This window comes from Euprymna scolopes, chromosome 26 (assembly GCF_053919585.1).
Source record: "Euprymna scolopes isolate OS-2025 chromosome 26, ASM5391958v1, whole genome shotgun sequence".
Taxonomy (NCBI): domain Eukaryota; kingdom Metazoa; phylum Mollusca; class Cephalopoda; order Sepiida; family Sepiolidae; genus Euprymna; species Euprymna scolopes.
Window position 1 is genome coordinate 70,766,811 of NC_136507.1, and position 18,693 is coordinate 70,785,503.

The window sequence follows — 18,693 nt, forward strand, 5'->3', positions numbered from 1 at the left end:
ACAGAAGCTTCATCTGTATTTCACCCAAACAAGCAAGATTAGATCACATAGATTTGCAGTTTGATCTGTTCAACTCACAATATCTTGCATATTTCTTATTAAATCTTACAAATATTTAGATGGTTGGCAAAAAGGTTAAGAAATTCAAGTTTAAAGAAGGCAGTACAATGCAAAGGTGACAATGCTCAAACTGACTCAACTTAAAATATAATGGTGAAACTACCTATGCTGTTTCACTTTTATTGATTGAATTCATGTGTATATGTATAAGGATACATATATACATTTTTTTTTTTTTGTTATACAATATTTTACATGTAGGATCTAGGTCAGGTGGAATGCTTCAAGCGAACTAATTTAACTTATTAAAAATAAATCTTTCTAAATTTGAAATTCATGTACCTGTATTCATTGAATTAATTTTTACAGCAAGTTAAACGATTAATTTTTCATTTTTATTTTATTTTTTTTTTTTTTTTTAAAATGTCATTTGTATCTGATTTTATTCATTGAATTATTTTTTTTACGATTTTTTTTTTTTTGTTGTTGAGATTCAATTTTACACTTTTTTATAAATTTCTTTGAAATTTTTTAACCAAAAAGAGGACATCTTAGACTTCAACCAGGAAGTTTTTTCTTCTCTTTGCTGACATATAAGAAGCAAAATACAACGGAACAAAGTTGACAAACGTTCCTTTCCAAAATTTTAAGAAAAGCAAAAATAAAACAAACAATTAACAAAAAAGAAAATAAACAGCAATCTCTCCTTAATAGATGAGTCTCAGAATTATTTTTATGCATAATGTGAAATTTTGATAATATTTTATGGCAGGATAATTTATGAAAATGTCAGCTATAAAAATATCAACATGCACTTATTGATTGTGGGCACTGTTAGTCAAGTCTAATGGCTTTTTTCATTTCTCTCTCTGTGTAAATATTAAGAAGAAAAAATAAATTTCTAGTTTTAAATGTATTTTATCTGACTTTTATTTTGAAAAATGGTGTTTCGGTGCATTATAATTATGTGTGTGTGTGTGTATATATATATATATATATATATATATATATATATATATATATATATAAAGGCATCTTAAGCAAAAACACTTATGTACTGATGTATCATGTTAAAATTAGTAAAAAAACAAAAAATCTCAATTATGAAAAATAATCAAGTAGATCTGCTAAAAGTATTTTTTTACAAAAACAAAAAACAAAAACATTGTTATTATATATTTTCGATCTTATTTTCTAAACTGAAAACAAGGGAGATAAGTCTGTTTGTCATTGTCTTGCAATAGAAGAAACTTATAAAACTGCATTATGTGATACTTTTTATTTTTTTGTAATTATTTTTACTCAATCATTTTTGGTAATTCTTACTAATTTCAACATGACACATAATCATGTGATAGTGTTCTTAAAATGCTGTTTTTTTTTTAAATCCAATTATAATGTGCAAGCATCAGTATTTAAAAAAAATAATAAATTCCTAATTGTGCCTTTTTTTTTTTTTTTTTTTTTTTTTTTTTTTTTTTTTTTTTCAGAGGTGCAAGAATTGGAAGAAAACCTCCCAAAAACATGTAACATAAATTTTGAAAATCCCAACATATTGCACAAGTTTGATTTATCTATTCATCCCGATGAAGGTTTTTGGCATGGAGGGACTTTTCATTTTACTGTCGATGTGCCAGATGAGTACAACATTGTGGTATGTTTGAGTATCGTTTTATTACTATGTTTACTCCTCTATCCCAACATCCATCTTTATCAACCATTCTTCTTGAATCTACCCCAATTTTAAGTGCTTCTGGTGCTACCAGATCAGGCTGTCTTAAGATATTGGTTTCCTAACTTAAATGCAGTAAACATTGATGTCGTTTTTTTACTTTCCCTTTGCAAAACTCAATCATGTTCTGCAATAATTTTTCTCTACAGAACAACCAAACTAAGCCGCATGAATAAATATTTGAAGATGTGAAGAACTTTAAGCATAAAAACCTTTCCCAAAATGAAGCCAAAAAGGGCTGATACGCCACAAAATAACCAAACGCCGTAAATAAATATCAAGATAAAGAACTTTAAGCATAAAAACCTTTCCCAAAATGAAGCCAAAAAGGGCTGATACGCCACAAAATAACCAAACGCCGTAAATAAATATCAAGATAAAGAACTTTAAGCATAAAAACCTTTCCCAAAATGAAGCCAAAAAGGGCTGATACGCCACAAAATAACCAAACGCCGTAAATAAATATCAAGATAAAGAACTTTAAGCATAAAAACCTTTCCCAAAATGAAGCCAAAAAGGGCTGATACGCCACAAAATAACCAAACGCCGTAAATAAATATCAAGATAAAGAACTTTAAGCATAAAAACTTTTTTTTTCCAAAATTACTGGATTCGATCCCAAAATTACTGGATTCGACCCCAAAAAGGGTTGATATGTTGTAAAACAATCAACTTTCAGTTCCATTAACTATCCAAACTTTGGTCAGGATGAGCTTACTTCTCTCCTAACCTGCACTGTGGCTCATGCACGACAGTTTTGAGTAAGGTCACAAGAGATGTTTAGCCAATAATGATACCACCATCAAAGATTAACCACTTGTGGGTCTGAAAGTGCATTAGGGAAGATTATATAGTGAATTAATTCCTCCATCTTGGTGATGCTGAGCTACTCCAATCCATCACTGAGTATTACTGTAACGTTGGAGGTGGATTTGGTTGTTTTGTTTTACAGCATATCAACCCTTTTGGGTTATTTAATGCCGAATCCAGTAATTTTGAAAAACGCTTTTGTGCTTGAAGTTATTTATATCTTCAAATATTTATTCATAGTGTTTGGTTTGTTTTGCAGAACATGATGGCGTTTTGCAAAGTGAAAAAAACAGTAGCATCATTGGTGCTTTTTTTTTTTTTAGGTCAGGAAGCCAATATCTTCAGACAGTGATCTGGTAGCACCAGATTGGCGGTGGGGGAGCATATTCTTTCATTGCTGCAGATTGTCATCTTCTCTAGTTGGAGATGTCCAGTGGTCAGTAATTTCACTCGATAGTCAGGGAGTGCTTCTAAAACGCCTCCCCCTCCTTACAGCAGACAAATACATTAAAAATGACATTGTCACAATTTCAGGAATTGTTTCCTCTTTAAACGTGAACCTAAATTATTTTTCTTGGAATGTTATATTGCTTAAAGCCAAAATAATTTTGGTAACCATACTTGATATATGTACGGCATAATCACGTTGACACACCGGTTTTCGTTAGATCACCGAAATTAAGCAGTGTTGGGCCTGGTCAGTACCAGATGGATGACCAATTTGGGAATTCCAGGTGATGAATGTAGGAGGACATCGACACCTCCCTGCAAGAATTGCTAAAACCTAATGTCATCTCCCCTAATGGGGATATACCTGCGACTGGGAACTGCTTGTGAATTTCATACTCCTATGGAACTCCCTCCTTTGAAGGAAGCCAGTTAAACTCACATAGGGTTAATGCCATTTGCATATCCATTCTATAACCATACTTTGCTATATTTAACAAAATTGTATACACCATCTGCAGTGCAAAGTAGCTAACATTTCTGCAATCGGATCCAGTACCATGATCATCAGGAGGAACCACTTCAGTTTCATCTCGTATTTCTCTACTGCATTTCTGAGATGACAGAACACCTAATTTTGTCAGTCATATTGGCACTAATGTAAGCTGTTCAAGACTCTTTATTTCTTTTCAATCAGATCCAGTAATGATGCCTTCTCTACTGCCTTTTGTATGTCCTTAGTAAAGTTCTTTAACTCTGTGTTCATACAATAAAAAATCATATCAATATAAAAAATGGAATGGATCCGGATTTATTAAAACAAAAGAAATAGACTTGGCACTATTTGCGTTTTGAATTTTTAACGACTATGTTCGCTGGGAAAGCAAAAAAAAAAAACAAAAACATTTTTCATCATCTCTATATAAATAAAATGAACTCATTTTTTCCCCATCTGATTTTGACCTTAATAGGATTAAAAATCAAGATATTTCATGCAAATATAATATGCACAAACGGCAGAACAATATCTGAGGTGTGTTATAGGCTTATTATTTCTCAAATTCCTCGATAATCTTAGATTTCTATACTTTTTCTGCTGAGAAGTCACGGCCAAAATCGGTTAAGATCAATGGAAGTGGTAAAATATTTTCTCTAATAAATTCCTCCTCCCGTTTGGGGATCGTTCACAAGGAACAGTTGAGAAGAGAACACCGGTTTGGCTTCGTAGTTCTTTCATGTGAAGTTATTTAAAATCACTAAACTAAGCTGCAGTGCTCTGTGGCGTAGCGGTTAGCGTGTTGGACAATTCACATTATATTTTCATGTTCGCGCCGACCTACCGTAGTCGTTTTTTTTTTTCCTAAACAACTGGAATGGACTTTTCTTGGTGGCCGAACTGTTAACGTTGCAGATGTTTTTTTTTTTTTTTTTTTTTTTTTTTCACACTTTGTTTTCCTACTTTTACTCATGCCTCTGGGTTTGATCCTTCCTACTTACCTACCATAACATTTTTTAAAACTCCCCCCCCTCCCGGAAACAAACACTCGGGCAACGCCGGGTACCCCCGCTAGTTCACTAATAACATTCAGTGTGAATGCACCTGAAGACAGTTGGAGGCTACATCAGCGAAAACATTGTGGAAAAAACAGCCAAGATGGGAATAATAGTTTAAACAATCCCAATAATACGAAAAATAATAATTTAAAAAAAATGCTGCACTATGTTGATTAGCTTTTGTTCAACGTTCTTGAGCACCCACAGCAACTTATAATACGCAGTGTTCCATGCTTCCTCCTGGCATTCAGTTAACAGATCCCTCATATTTCTCATCCTTGCTATCATTGTTATATGAGAGGGGCTGTCCCGTTCTCATGTAAGTAAGAAGGCAGACTAGATAAGTGAAAATGATATTAAGAAAAGACTAGAATCGAACCCTGTATGCAAGTTGAAATCCTAGGAATGCAGTTGATTGTTAATTCTTTTAGAAATAACTAAATATTATTTATGTCAAAGATAAAGCGATTGTCCATTCTTTTAGAAATAACTGGATATTAAATATGTCGGTTAAAAGAATGGACAATGCGAGTTTATAAATAAGAAATAGGTTAATGATACAATTTAATTTACGGATTTCTTTTGTTTATCAGAGGTGTGTAAATACATGTGCAAGGGCACAGATGAATTGAAACGTGATAGTCACGTTGGTTGACAGCAGGCTTTTGACGTCATAAACAAAGGAGTTTCTCAATGTGTTGAGACGAGGGTTCGAAGTTAGAGAGATAATCAGTCACACTCACAGTTAGAGAGGAATCAGACAGACGAGTCGGATAGTGACTCGGTGGAGCTGATCCCCTTAGAGGCGAAGGGCGGGGAGAGGAGACCATGTAGTCAAAAGGCTTGAATTCCTGACATCATCAATCAGCTGACTGAGGAATAAAGAAATCATCTAATATTTTGTAACTGTTTGCCTTCGTATCGTCATTACAACTGAAAGGTAAATATGTTTTGATTATCATCTATAAGCGAACATTTGTGTACTCCCCCCTGAAATAATGTGTCCCCTCCTCTGTGTTAACAAGAACTGTATAAATGTCTCCGCTCCGTATTAATAATATGAAGTCCCCAAGAATCGTCACAGTCATCATGTGTGTAATAAATGTCATTATCATCTTTGTTTTGAGTCCCTGTTATACATGTCTCCAATATGTACCCGCTACATAACATTTGAAATCATCTGCAATCATAAAAATTATTTCCCGTGATAGTTTTATTGATTACCCTTTAATCTTTATTCCGTTTTATCTCTGCCTCTTTGCTTCTGACCCTTAATGTGTCGCTGTACCATGTTACCAAGTTTTTCACTGGTTTCTCCTGGACTATTGGTGTGATTAAACTATATGCGCTACCTTGTTTAACTATCACTGATCCCAACGTTATGTGCCGTGTTCCTCTCCTTCATCTTCTCCTTTGGCCGTGTTGTCCTCTCCCAATCATTCGTAATTACCAAGAGAGTATGCTGGCTCACAAATATAAAAAATAACGCTAGAGACACAAAAGGAAAAACAAAAACTCTGACACAATCTTCAAATATCAGTTTCACTGTGTGTGTGACACCATTAACTCTTTACACACTGAAGTCCACATCTATAATCTGTTGACAGTGTTTGTCAGTTGATGTTGCCTCATATTGATCCCCTAAAGTTATCTCGATCTGGTCCAAGCCATGACCTACATTAGACTATCTCAAACTTGCAATTGTCCTTAACTGTCGCAAACCCAAGACTGTCTGCAACTGTCCCTAACTGTTATAAACTGTTAAAAAACCCGTTGATCTCTCTAATCTAGTCATCTTATTAATAATCCTATTTCAGTTTCCTTGTGTGTGTTGGTGAACAATTACCTATTGTTTTTTGCTGATAAACTTATTTTCTCTTTTTCTTCTTTTTTTTTTTTTTTTTTTTTTTTTTTTTTTTTTTTTTTTTAAAACATTTGTGGGGAGGAAATGTCAGTAGTATCACATTAGGCTTATATTGCATAATGTGTCTGTTTCATGTTCTGAAGCTTTTAACCGGTTTCTCTTTGATTGTTGTGATCGATTCCCCTCCGATCGTATATTTAATTTCTTTTTGCTTACCTTTCTTATAAGTTACGTATTGTGATATTTTTAAACCCCATTCTTGACCACTCAGTAAGCTTTTCTAGTTGATTCTGGACGGTCATTCCTTCTGTGCTCTTTAGCTTTACAGCAACATCGTTCGTAAACAATAGCACTCGGACCTTAACAAGTGTATTCTCACAATTTGTTGATCTCACTAACATTTTCATCACAAGTATAAGATCACTAATTTGCATTATTGTTCTCATCTTTAGTATTATTCGCACAGTTTCGGTTGATGTAACCTCTGACCTTCTTCAAGTGTATCTTGTCAAACTCAAGAATCTTTCTCCCCCAAAGAGTGTCATCTACAACTGAATTTTACCGAGTACTTTATCTGTTATACTACGAGTTCAATCTTCAGTGCGGGGCGATACAAAGAATACAATTGCGAATTACTGAAGTCTTCTATCTGGTGAAGGCTAACAGTACAAGAACATGCTACCCCTATGGATTAAATAAAGAGTTCCGTTAAAAATTATGAGCAGATTCCAAAGTCGAATAGAAAGATTGCAGAGTTCAACAAAATACACCTGGAGAAGGTCTGAGGTTACATTGGCTAAAACGTTTTGAAAATAACTCATGAGAACAGTAGTCCAAATAATCCGAACTCATCTCCAAAATTCAGAAACATAAAATCACTGATATCGTACAAGCTGACAAAATCGCAACCTTTAACCATTGCCAGTCCGTTGTGTAGTTACATGACTTGTTTTGAATAGATCATAGCATTTCATGATCCTACTCTAAACCATCTTCAGAATCCAAAAGAACTCCAGCATTTTCTGAATCATCTTGTATGAGACTGAGCCATATGTTAGCGAGATCTCACAGAAGAGATGTTGTGAGTCTGTTTCTGCGCTATCATTACTTTTTTGGTAGGTGCTTGACTGAGCTCCAATCTGTGCTCCCCTTCTGTAAAACATAAATACTTGTCTAGCTATGACAACCGTCAACAACTTCTCTCACTCTCTATCTTTGCCTAAAACTATATGAAAATTTTATGAGCAGAGTTTCTTTCCTAGACCTGTCCGCCTATAGAACATATCATGGGGCTGCTTCTCGGCTGACTATAACATAATCATTTTCCAATCTAATGTGAATAAGTTCTTGTTTAGCCATCTTCTTGACCCTACCAGACCTGAGCTACTGAACCTAAGTTGCTCCTGTGCCTGACCTCCTGAGTAAAATTGTGAAAAAAAATTAAACACGTTAGTAATTTTTTGCTTTTCATCTACTGCCAGTATTCGGTCTTCATGTGCCAATCCATCCAACAGGTGGAGCCCTCCTTGATGCACAGGTACTTTCTGCAGTGGGTGCACCAGAACCTTGTCTTCACCTTCTTTTAAAGGTTGTTTTTGAAAGATACTCTAGTGTGCTGTCTGTTGTATCTCCGGTGTTTCTCCATGCACACAGCACAGATGTAGTCAGATGAGGTGCCAGGGGGAATTTCAGGGAGGTGGTTGCCTGGCTTTAGTCGTTTAGCACAGGGTTCTTGTCCTCTGCGAACTGTTGTAGAACAGTAGTTTCCTACCAGTTCCAGACACAGTGTTTGAATGTATCTTGTAAAGTACATAGATTTTCTGGTAGCTTCTTGTGTAGAAAGGTATAGCACATAGGAGTTATAGCAAGCATACATGAAGAATTTGATGAAGAGGCGTGAGGGCCAGTGGTAGCTCCCTGACAACACAAAAACATGTGGTCGGAAAAAGTACCAGTTTAGCGGTAATTCGGTATATAGCATTTTTGGAAATTATCTGTATATCAGTAACTCGGTCTGGTAGGATTAAATAATCTAGCTTTATTGTCTTGTCATCGACTTAACACTTGACCCTTATTCTGAAGTGGCCTCTGGACCTTGATAAGTGGTGACCCCACCCCTCTAAGTAAAATAAATCCTACCTATACAATTACAACATCCTTTTTCATTCTTGGCTTGTTGGATTATCTGCCATATTATGTATTCATGCTTGATACTGCTAGATATTCCCGGTGTATCTGCTGTTTCGATTAAACTCAGTCATACAATAACAAAAATTAATAAAGAGGCAGTGCAATCGGGAATGTTGTCCTATTTTCTTTCTTTAAGATTATTGGTCAATGAAGAGCCGCCTTTGTTTACTGGAAAAATACATGTTGTAGTGAAGCCAAGACTACTACTTCTCCATTACATTTCTCTTTCTCTCTACTTTTCCCTTTCCCTTCCTTCCTTCTTTTCTCTCTGTGACCAGAGGTTGTAGCCAATCAGGACGGAGAACAGTTCTAGTAGGAAAGAAGGCGATACAAAAAAAAAAAAAGTTTTCGAAGTAAAAAAGATAGACAAGTTGTCCCAGAGTCGGGCTCAAATGAAAATCCCAAACTTTCTATGACCCGATACCACTTGTATGCTGAAATGTATATAAAACCATTTTGTTTTGAAATGCCTTTGTTTCTTATTATTCCCAGGTCGGTTTCTAGACCGTTCCAACACTCTCGTCTTATTAATTTCGCCGACTCCCCAAAAGGGGGACCCGCCAAAATGGTGACTTACCCAATAAGTTACATTATGGTAACTGCGATAATGTGCTTATTGTTCACCGCTGTAAAATAGACAAATTTCAGTGAAGCAAAAAAGAAATTTAAAAAAGACAATCTTAATCTTGACCGAGTGAAATTGTTGCAAAGAGTAATGATATGAAGAGGAGAGGGAGGAGGGTAGAACTGGGGAGAGCATCCCCACTCCCAAGCCGTCATTCATTGGATTACTCATTAAGCCACCTTTTTTCTTTTTTGCAAAAATAACAAAAACCACTTGTGTTGCACATTATTAAATTTCTACAAAAATGGCTAATTCTTTGATACCAGTTTTTCATTTCTTCCTCTTTGCAGCCTCCCAAAGTTCACTGCGACACAAGAATATGGCACCCCAATATTGATGAAGAAGGAGAAGTTTGTCTCAGTTTGCTACGACAGAATTCTTATGATATGATGGGTAATTGTCAAATCTGCATGCATCAGTCATCGACACTTTAAAGAAACTGCCCCCACCCTTCACACACACATGCACATAGACACACATACATGGTCTTGAAATTTCAGTCAGAAGTAATTTTCAACTTTTTTTTTTTTTTTTTTTATACATTACGGTACTCTCCAATTTAAGAATAAATTATCGCCCTTGTTGATTTTCATTTTTAGTGATCTGATGCAATTACACTATAATAGCAAAATTTCAAATTTTTAAAATTGAATTTCAATGGTATCTACTTAATTGTTACAGCTATGAATACATAATCCAAAATTACGAAAAACAGTAAAGTAGAAAAGTTATTTTTTTATGACAATTAGCGAAAATAAAATGTTTGGCTAAAAAAAAACATTGGAGAGTCTCAAAGGGAAGTAAATAGCGTATAACTATTGCCAATTTTTTAAATAAATTGTATGTTTTGCCTAGTTTTTAGCATAACTGAGTAACTTCACTTATTACGTCTTCCCGAAGAAATATGGCAACAATTTTTTTATGGTAAAGATCAAAAATGCAAATTTTCAAAATAATGTGGTAATATTTAAGTACTTTTGACATGTCAATTAAGTAGATGTCATTGCTTTTAGTTAAAATTGACACAAAAGATTAGTAGATACTATTGTTTTTTGTTTTTTTTTAATCAATTTATTTTATTTATTTTTTCCCATTTTTATTATTATAGTGTAGTTGTGCTGATTATTTAAAACTAGCAGGATCTGTGGAACTTCTAAAAGATGAGAAATATATGTAATCAACAAATGTTTTGAAAAAGCTGATCTTTTTTTGGATAGTGCCAAATTTTTTTTAGAAAAACCAATAGCACAAAGCAAATATGAATTTATTAACATATCTATGAAAAGAGTGTCCATTGTATTTTAAATATAAAACTGACCCAAATGAGATAAATTAAAAAGTATTAATAAATACCTAGAAAGTTATATTGTGCTACATAGTTCAATAAAAATAATAAAATCACATTGTTAGAGACAATTTTAATTTACTCCTTTGGTCTAGCACTTCTTGGCAGGCAATGTTCTTTTTTGAGCCCTGTTTCTCTCAAATGTTCTCTTTTTTTACATAACATTTCGCTGACTTTTTTCTGTGGTAAAGAACTGTTGCATTTCGAAATTACAAGTTCCTTTCTCACACCATTACAGCAATTATCATATATGTATTATTCATCGGGCTACTGTTCTCATCTTGAGTGTGATTTTCACAACGTTTCGGTCAATACACCTGAAGAAGGTCGAAGGTTATATCTTGTCGAACTCGGGAATTTGGATGAAATTTTGAGCGGAACCCTTTATTTACTTCACAGGGAGTAGCATGCTCTTGTTCCGTCAGCCATGACGGGATAGAGGTCCTAAGTAATTCGCAAATGTATATTTTGGCCCCGTAGCGCAGTGGTTAGAGTACTGGGAAAAATCAATTGTAAAAGTGATATTCTCCTGAAGGTTGAAGTGTGGGCGACCGAAATATACATTTGTGAATTACTTAGGACCTCTATCCAGTCATGGCTGAAGGAACAAGAGCATGCTACCTCCGTAAAGTAAATAAAGGGTTCTGCTCGAAATTTTGTCTAAATTCCCGAGTTTGACAGAAACATTCCGGAGTTTGACAAGATATACCTGAAGAAGGCCGGAGGTTATATCGATCGAAACGTGAAAATCACACTCAAGATGAGAACAGTAGTCTGATGAATAATAATACATATAAATCAAAAACATAATGATCATAAATTATGATAATCGAAAACGAGGTTACATCAAAGGAAGGTCACTCATATTCTTGTGCACGATTGCCAAATTGGCGTTTTTAAAGCCAAATTTTACAAATTTGGCCTTTTGGAAGCAGTTTGGTTTTCAAAACTTGTATTTGGCTTCTTTCAAAATGTAACATTTGGACTAAGAATATTATAGATTGTTTCATATTAACATTTGTTTTGAGATAAATTGTACAGCATTATATTGTTAATGACATGGGTACTTGTACAGTTTAATCAAAACATTAAAAAATGAAAATATCGAAAAAAAGGTTATATTGTACGTATCCGTTTTGGACTGAAGATCTCTGGAAAAAAAAATTAATTTAATTTGATCGAGTAGTTTTTATTTTACAGCAGAAAAACACATTCTTATGAGAGTGCGTTGAAGTCAGCCATTATGGAATTTGTTAAAAACGCCACGGTGAGATACCTCCAGTTAAAGCGCCAATACTCCCTCCCCATCTTTAATTCTACCTTTTCTTCCTAAAAATGGAACCTTTTGCTTGATATAACAAATTGTTTTTTAACTGTAAAAAAAAAAAAAATACTTGATGAAATTAAGTGAAATTTTTGTTCGGAGAACTTCGTTCCATAACGGATACGTACAATATAACCTTTTATTCGATATTTTTATTTTTTAATGTCTTGATTAAACTGTACAAGTACCATAACATGATACAATGGTAACAATATTGATAACATAAAAAAAATGTTTTTTCGAAAGTGCTCGATGTGGGAGTAGAGCTTTTATAAATAAAAATATATAAACATTAGGAAGAACCTTAGATGGATTAACAAACATCAACACATTTTCTCAGAAGTTCGATAATGATTAATTAAAAATAAAATTCTCTAAAAGATTTAGCATTAGCAGTTGACAAGCTGACCTCAATCGTGTCATTTATTGTCTAGACGTCACCTCCGCTACCCAAACACATTTGCCAAGCACACACCAACTTTATGGTTACTTTGTTTCCCATTCCCTCCCTTTTCCCCACAACTGCCTTCCTCCCTACCCCCAAAATAGACATACTTATTTCTATTTTAAGTAATTAAAACTGTCTACAGATATACATTTGCATAGATAATAACATCAGTATACACATATTTAACCATCACATTTCCTTGCATAAAAAAGAGCTCTCGGTTGGTTTCAATAAAAAGCAGGGCAATGTTGGCAGCTGGTTTGGTTGCCCCATACCCAGCATTACAATCTTCAAAGGAACAAAAGTTTAAAAAAAAAAAAAAAAATTAAAATTCCAGTTGATATATAAGAATAATGTAAAAATAATTAGACCATAACTTAAACACTATTCTTATATCCAAGATTATACTTAATGTAAAAATAATTCAGTAATAAAAATAAAATATTTTCAACAAGGTTTCACTGGGATTTAATGGATAACTATACTTAAAATTGGTATTTACTAGTGTTGGAACTATTAATCTGAATCAGGAATTGAAAAAAAAAAAATCGTAACTTTTTGGGGTATCGGAACCAGAAAATTAGCGTCTATTTTCCATTACCAAAAACAATGCCTTTGATTGCTTACTCTTGGATTTTATCTGGTTAAAACTTAATTTTCCATGACTTGTATTAATGATGAAATGATGAATATTTATTGATTTTTACGCTACCAATAAAATCAAAATTTATATAGATTTAAAAATGTATGTTGTACATTTGTGAAAGTACATGCATATAATGTGAAAAAAAAAAAGCCCAAAAAGCAACTATTCAGCTACATATTAAAGGATTTTAAAAGAATCCGAATCAGTAATTGTATCAGAATCAGAAATTTAAGACAGCATTGGTAATCGTATCGAAATGGGGGAGGGGATATTGGCATCATTCCATCACTCGTATTTACTAATCTATCAATTTTTTACTACTACTACTACTACTACTACTACTACTACTACTACTACTGCTACTACTACTACTACTACTACTACTAATAATAATAATAATGAAAAACAAAACAGCTATCTAAAAAAAAAAAAGTATAATTTTACCCAAGTTACTTAAAAATAGATATAAATGCATATACACACATATATATCTATATAGTTGAGATTATTTTTCTCCATCTGACACTGGTATTAAACGCCTACTTTTTCTATTTAAAAATTATAACATCTTAATATACTCAGTCCTAGATATGCAAGTGACTACATAAGTTTACTAATTTGCATATTCCTTTGAAAAACCAGCATTAATTACTTAACTTTTTATGGTTTCTTATTAAATCATTGGTTTTATTTCACTATTACGCTGAATTTTATTTATGTATAGTTTCTACATTCTGCATAATTGCTTAGAATTTAAGATGAAAACATTTTAGCACACTGAAATATTTGCCTTTTTACGTCTAGTATTTAGTCTTATTTAAATAATTATTCTTTTATATCAACAGACACTAGTGTTTCATACTTATGTAATCATCAGTGTAGGAATTAATTCCTGCCGGTTGAGAGATTCAAACCCAGCTACGAAGCCATCTTTGACTCCATTTGTTTAACTTCTACTTCTGGAACTTGTGAACAATGCATAGACACTAGTTGCCTGCCTCTTAGTTTGTACTTCCCAGACAGTGCCCATCCTTAAGTATTCTTAAAGGGGCTTGATAATTATGATTGAGATATATGTGTGTGTGTGTGTGTGAGAGAGAGAGAGAGAGACATTGTCAGTGTGTGTGCGAAAAGTCTCTACTAAACTCCTACTCAGAATATTTGGTCTACAGAGTTGAAATTTGATATATAGGATGTTTAGACCTGTAGCACATCTTTGATTTGACTTTGATTGAGAAAAAAAAAAGTAAACATTGACCATGGCCTGGTGTAAATTAACTAAACCTATTTTTTCTGTGCATGCACTAATTAAGTTATAGGTAAAACAATGTTATTTTTGGCAGTTTTTGTATACTTATGGATTTAGGTCATATGCTAACGGATAAGGCTGAAGAGCTGTAGGTTTTGGTTTCAATTCTAGCTGATGGCACAAATTATTTTCAATTTTTTTTTTTTTTTTTACTTTTGAAATCATTACTATATATTAGGTACAATATAATAGAGAACTGGCTCTATAATAATAATTACAAACTTTGCAGGAATTAAAATATATGTAAATGTAGTGCTGGGCAGCCTGCTTGTGTGTGTGTGTGTATATATATAATATATGTATATAATATATATATATATATATATACACACACACACACGTGCACATAAATATATATCACTAGCATATAACAAAAACAAATAAAATATGATTTTATCAGAATATAGTGATTATATAGATTCCTAGATGTAAATCTGTTGAAACTGTTCATCACAAAGTGCTTAATGAATGAACAGTTTATTTATAAAAAACATTATTGGCTACATATGTGCATACATATTTGCTTGGTCTTGATGGATACCCCGGCTTGAAGATGCAGTATCTCTGAAAAGAGGTACTGCAAGAATGTGTGCACGTATGTAACCAATAATAAATAAGCATGTAGTTATTTGATTTCTAGATTTCAATTCACAACTAAAAAAATAAAGAAACTTAACTTAATTCAATTACCCTTATTTAAGAAATTAATTAACACGTTTTATTTCCTCAGAATGCCCATTATTTTACTGCTGGAAGTGAATTCTTTACCATATTTATCTAGAGTAAATCGTTTGAAGTGCCAACAATTATAGCTATTTCATTTCTTTGTCCCAATAATTTATCTTCAATTTGGAATTCAATAATAGCTCATTTTTCATGTATTCTTTTCCTTAAGAGACAATGTGTTTGAATAGCAAGGTTCCTCCCCCTGTTCTTACCTGCTTTATTAAATAATTTTTTTTTTATTTAACCTTAAAATCAGTATAAGTACCGTTATGTGATATTTTTATAGACTAGAATTGTTTTCTGGAGATACAGTTCTTAAAGTAATCTTTTTTGTTTTATAGTGGGTTCTTATTTCTGTCCATACAGCTACGCTCATTACTGTATTTATTTGCTTCCCCACCTAAGCAAATTAGGCACAAGGCTGTTTTTTAAAGTGGGGTTAAACCAGCTTCCCGAAAAAACGGGCACTCTAGTTGAGTGCAAAAATAGTAATTGTCCCAGTATAGAGGGCTTCCCCTCCATTGAATGGGACAAATCACCTTAAGTGCAGCATCTGCAGAACAGGTATTTATTTGCTCCCCCACCGAGCAAATTGGGCACAAGGCCGATTTTTAATGAGGAGTGAAGGGGAAATGGGGACCAACTCCCCGGGGAGCTGGATAGTGACAATTGGTATGAAGGGTTGCCCCTACATTGACCAGGGTCTTATATGTGGGGTCGCCCTCGCATATGGTCTTTGCTTACAGTATCTGCCGAAACAGATGGTATTTATTTGCTCCCCCACCGAGCAAATTAGGCACAAGGCCAATTTTTAATGTGAGGAGTGAAGGGAGGGGGAAGGGAAAAAGGGGACCAGCTCCCGAGAGGTGGGAAATGGGAGCTGGTTAAAGGTCAGGCATGTGGGGTTGCCCCCACATCTGGTCTTTGCTAGTCATAGCTAGTCATAGCTTGCAGTATCTGCCGGAACAAATACTACACTTTGATCTTGGCCCGAAGGCCAAGAACAGTGTTTTATCTTTATCTTGTGTATTATTTAATCTCTCTATTATGATTTCAAGCTTAACAGTATTTTTATTAGATATGGTTATAATGGTCAGAGTTTACTACATATGGGAAATATGATTAAAATAAGATAAAAGAAATCCGAAGTTATGATAGAAATGGAGGTGAAAAGACCTAAACGTCATTGAGTTTTTGAGTCTTTCCACTTTCATTTTTATCATATAGGAAATATCTTCACATCAAGATGATCTGTTTTTCTTATTTAGTTAACTAGCCTGGGTGCCCGGCGTTGCCCAGAGGTGTGTGTTGAGCAAAAAAAAAAAAAAAAGTGGTGGCAGGCTCGAACACGTCGAGCAAAGGAGGAATAGAATGTGAAAAAAAAAAGTTACGTCTTTGCTGTTGTGTCCATTGCCAAACCGGAAGTGACAAAGGTTTAAATTAAAGCTAGTCAATCGAAAATATTGTCGAAAAAAGTACCCCCCCTCCTTGTTGGAAAGTGCCCAGTTGAAAGTGAAGGAATTAATGTTTTTAGCCAATTTTTCAATATTTGTCATCCGAAGGGTCGCGCTTCAAAATGATACCGATCTCCTAACCCCCCCCCCCCTTTTAAAATAAATCCCAGAAAAATATTTTTATCATACAAATATAGGGTATAGGGAAATTTAAGAATAGTTAAAAGACCCTTCCCAATGTTAAGAATGGTTTTCTAAATAGTAGCATTATGTAGAAACTCATTCTTGACATGGGACTGGCTTTGTTAACTATTCGGTTTCTACAATTTTCTTAGTTTGCATAAAAACCATTAACTCGTTAATTGTTTATGAAAATTTCAAATAGCATTAACAACACAAATGTAAATCAGCTTTTTTTTTTTTTTTTTTAGAAAGAAAGAAAAAAAATCTTATTTTGGAATTTTCACTCAAGAAAAACATTTGAGAAAAATATTTAGAAAAGTTTACTCTTGTAATATACGCCTCCTTTTAAATGTATTTTTTATGTTTTTCAAAATATATGTGGATATTAAACTGGAGGTTTACAGTCGTTTAAAATTTCTTTAAAAAGTATGAACTCTATAATTAAATATTTAGAAAATTTTAAAGAGTCAGAATCGGTAATTGTACCAGAATCAGGGGGGGGGGATTTGTAATCGTCCCATCAGTAATACTCCAGATCTTTATATTAGAGACGATTTTGATTTAATGGTTTTATAAAAATACTTTCTAAAAGCTTTCTGTATGAATCGGCAATTTTAAATATGAAGATTAAAAATGTTCCTCTTTCTTTGTCTTTACGTTCTCACAGGAAAAAAAAAAAAAAAAAAAAATGAGGCTTTGTATTAATTTGAAAGATTTCTATATCGATAATATAATATATAAAAGGCTATATGCCTGTCTGTCTGTCTCTGTTCAAATTCTATCTCCTCCAAAACTAAAATCACAGAACGGTGCTAGGGGCCTCGAATGATTGGATTTTTTAGAGGCCATTTTTTAATGGGTCTTTAGTCAGTTAAAATTGAAGAAATCATTTTGTACATTCATCTTAGTTTAATTTTAATTGGTTCATATGTATGTCATGTTGGTACAGTGGTAACGTCACCAGCTTTAAATGCTACAGTTTAGGTTTCGATTCCAGCTGATGACACCTAAATACTTTTTTTTACTTTTAAAATCACGACTCTATAATAATGCATACGAAATCTGGACCAATTAAAACATATTTAAGCATATTTTACGGCTAGTTTTGTATAAAAAGCCTAGATTTTTCTGATTACTTATTTAATAACCTTTTTATTTTTTTTAATTTTCTCGACTTAGGATGGGCTCCTACCCGAGGTCTCAAGGATGTCATTTGGGGGCTAAATTCTTTATTTTCTGTAAGTAACATTTCTTTAATTTTTTTGTTGTTGCTTGTTTTAATTTTAAATGCTGAGAATCAAGTTGTAACAAACTGTTTATTTTATTCTTTACTAATGAGTCACCACTTAGCAAGGCTGAAAGCCACTTTAGTATTGTCAAGCAAATGTACACATTTTTATGGTACCTGTTTGTTATAGTTGTTAAACTTTAACTGATCTTTATTTAATCTAGTGGGATAGACAAAAGCCAAGATGAAGATAACTGTTTGAAACCTGTTGCAATATTTTTAACATAATATACTGGGCATGATCACAAAGATTAGACCAATTATATTTATAGCCAGGAACAAACCAATGAGGTACAAGAATCACTGTATTAAACCTACTAATTCTCCTTTAATTTTTCAGTTATAGCTTTACATCTTGACATGCGAAGGGAACTATGCTCTGCTGATCCTGACTGGATTAATATTACAAATATTTTTTTTTTTTTTTTTTTTTTTTACCTGGAATTCTTTGCAATTCAAAGCTTCTCTGACTGGATTGATGCTGCTAATTTTTGCTTGGGACAACTAAATTTGATATTTACAATTGGATAATTTTCTTTTCTTGCCATTGCTTCTTTTTTTCTATTATAAGAATGGCTCTCCTCCGAAAAATTTGAAACCCAACAACTGATCATTTTTGATTTAAAACAAAACAAAAACAAAGTGGCTCCAGGAGAATCAGTACAGGATTTTATTACATTTCTATGGA

General features: G+C 33.4%; 1 protein-coding gene across 3 annotated transcripts in view; it reads left to right on the forward strand.

The window, feature by feature from the left end:
- Positions 1-18,693, forward strand: part of LOC145248159 (NEDD8-conjugating enzyme UBE2F-like) — an 85,266-nt gene that overhangs the window by 50,832 nt on the left and 15,741 nt on the right. For all 3 annotated transcript variants that reach the window (XM_080109987.1, XM_080109986.1, XM_080109985.1), the window contains 3 exons: positions 1,551-1,714; positions 9,573-9,675; positions 17,897-17,955. In XM_080109987.1, the coding sequence (XP_079966113.1) occupies positions 1,551-1,714; positions 9,573-9,675; positions 17,897-17,955 (326 nt within the window). The remainder of the gene's footprint in view (positions 1-1,550; positions 1,715-9,572; positions 9,676-17,896; positions 17,956-18,693) is intronic.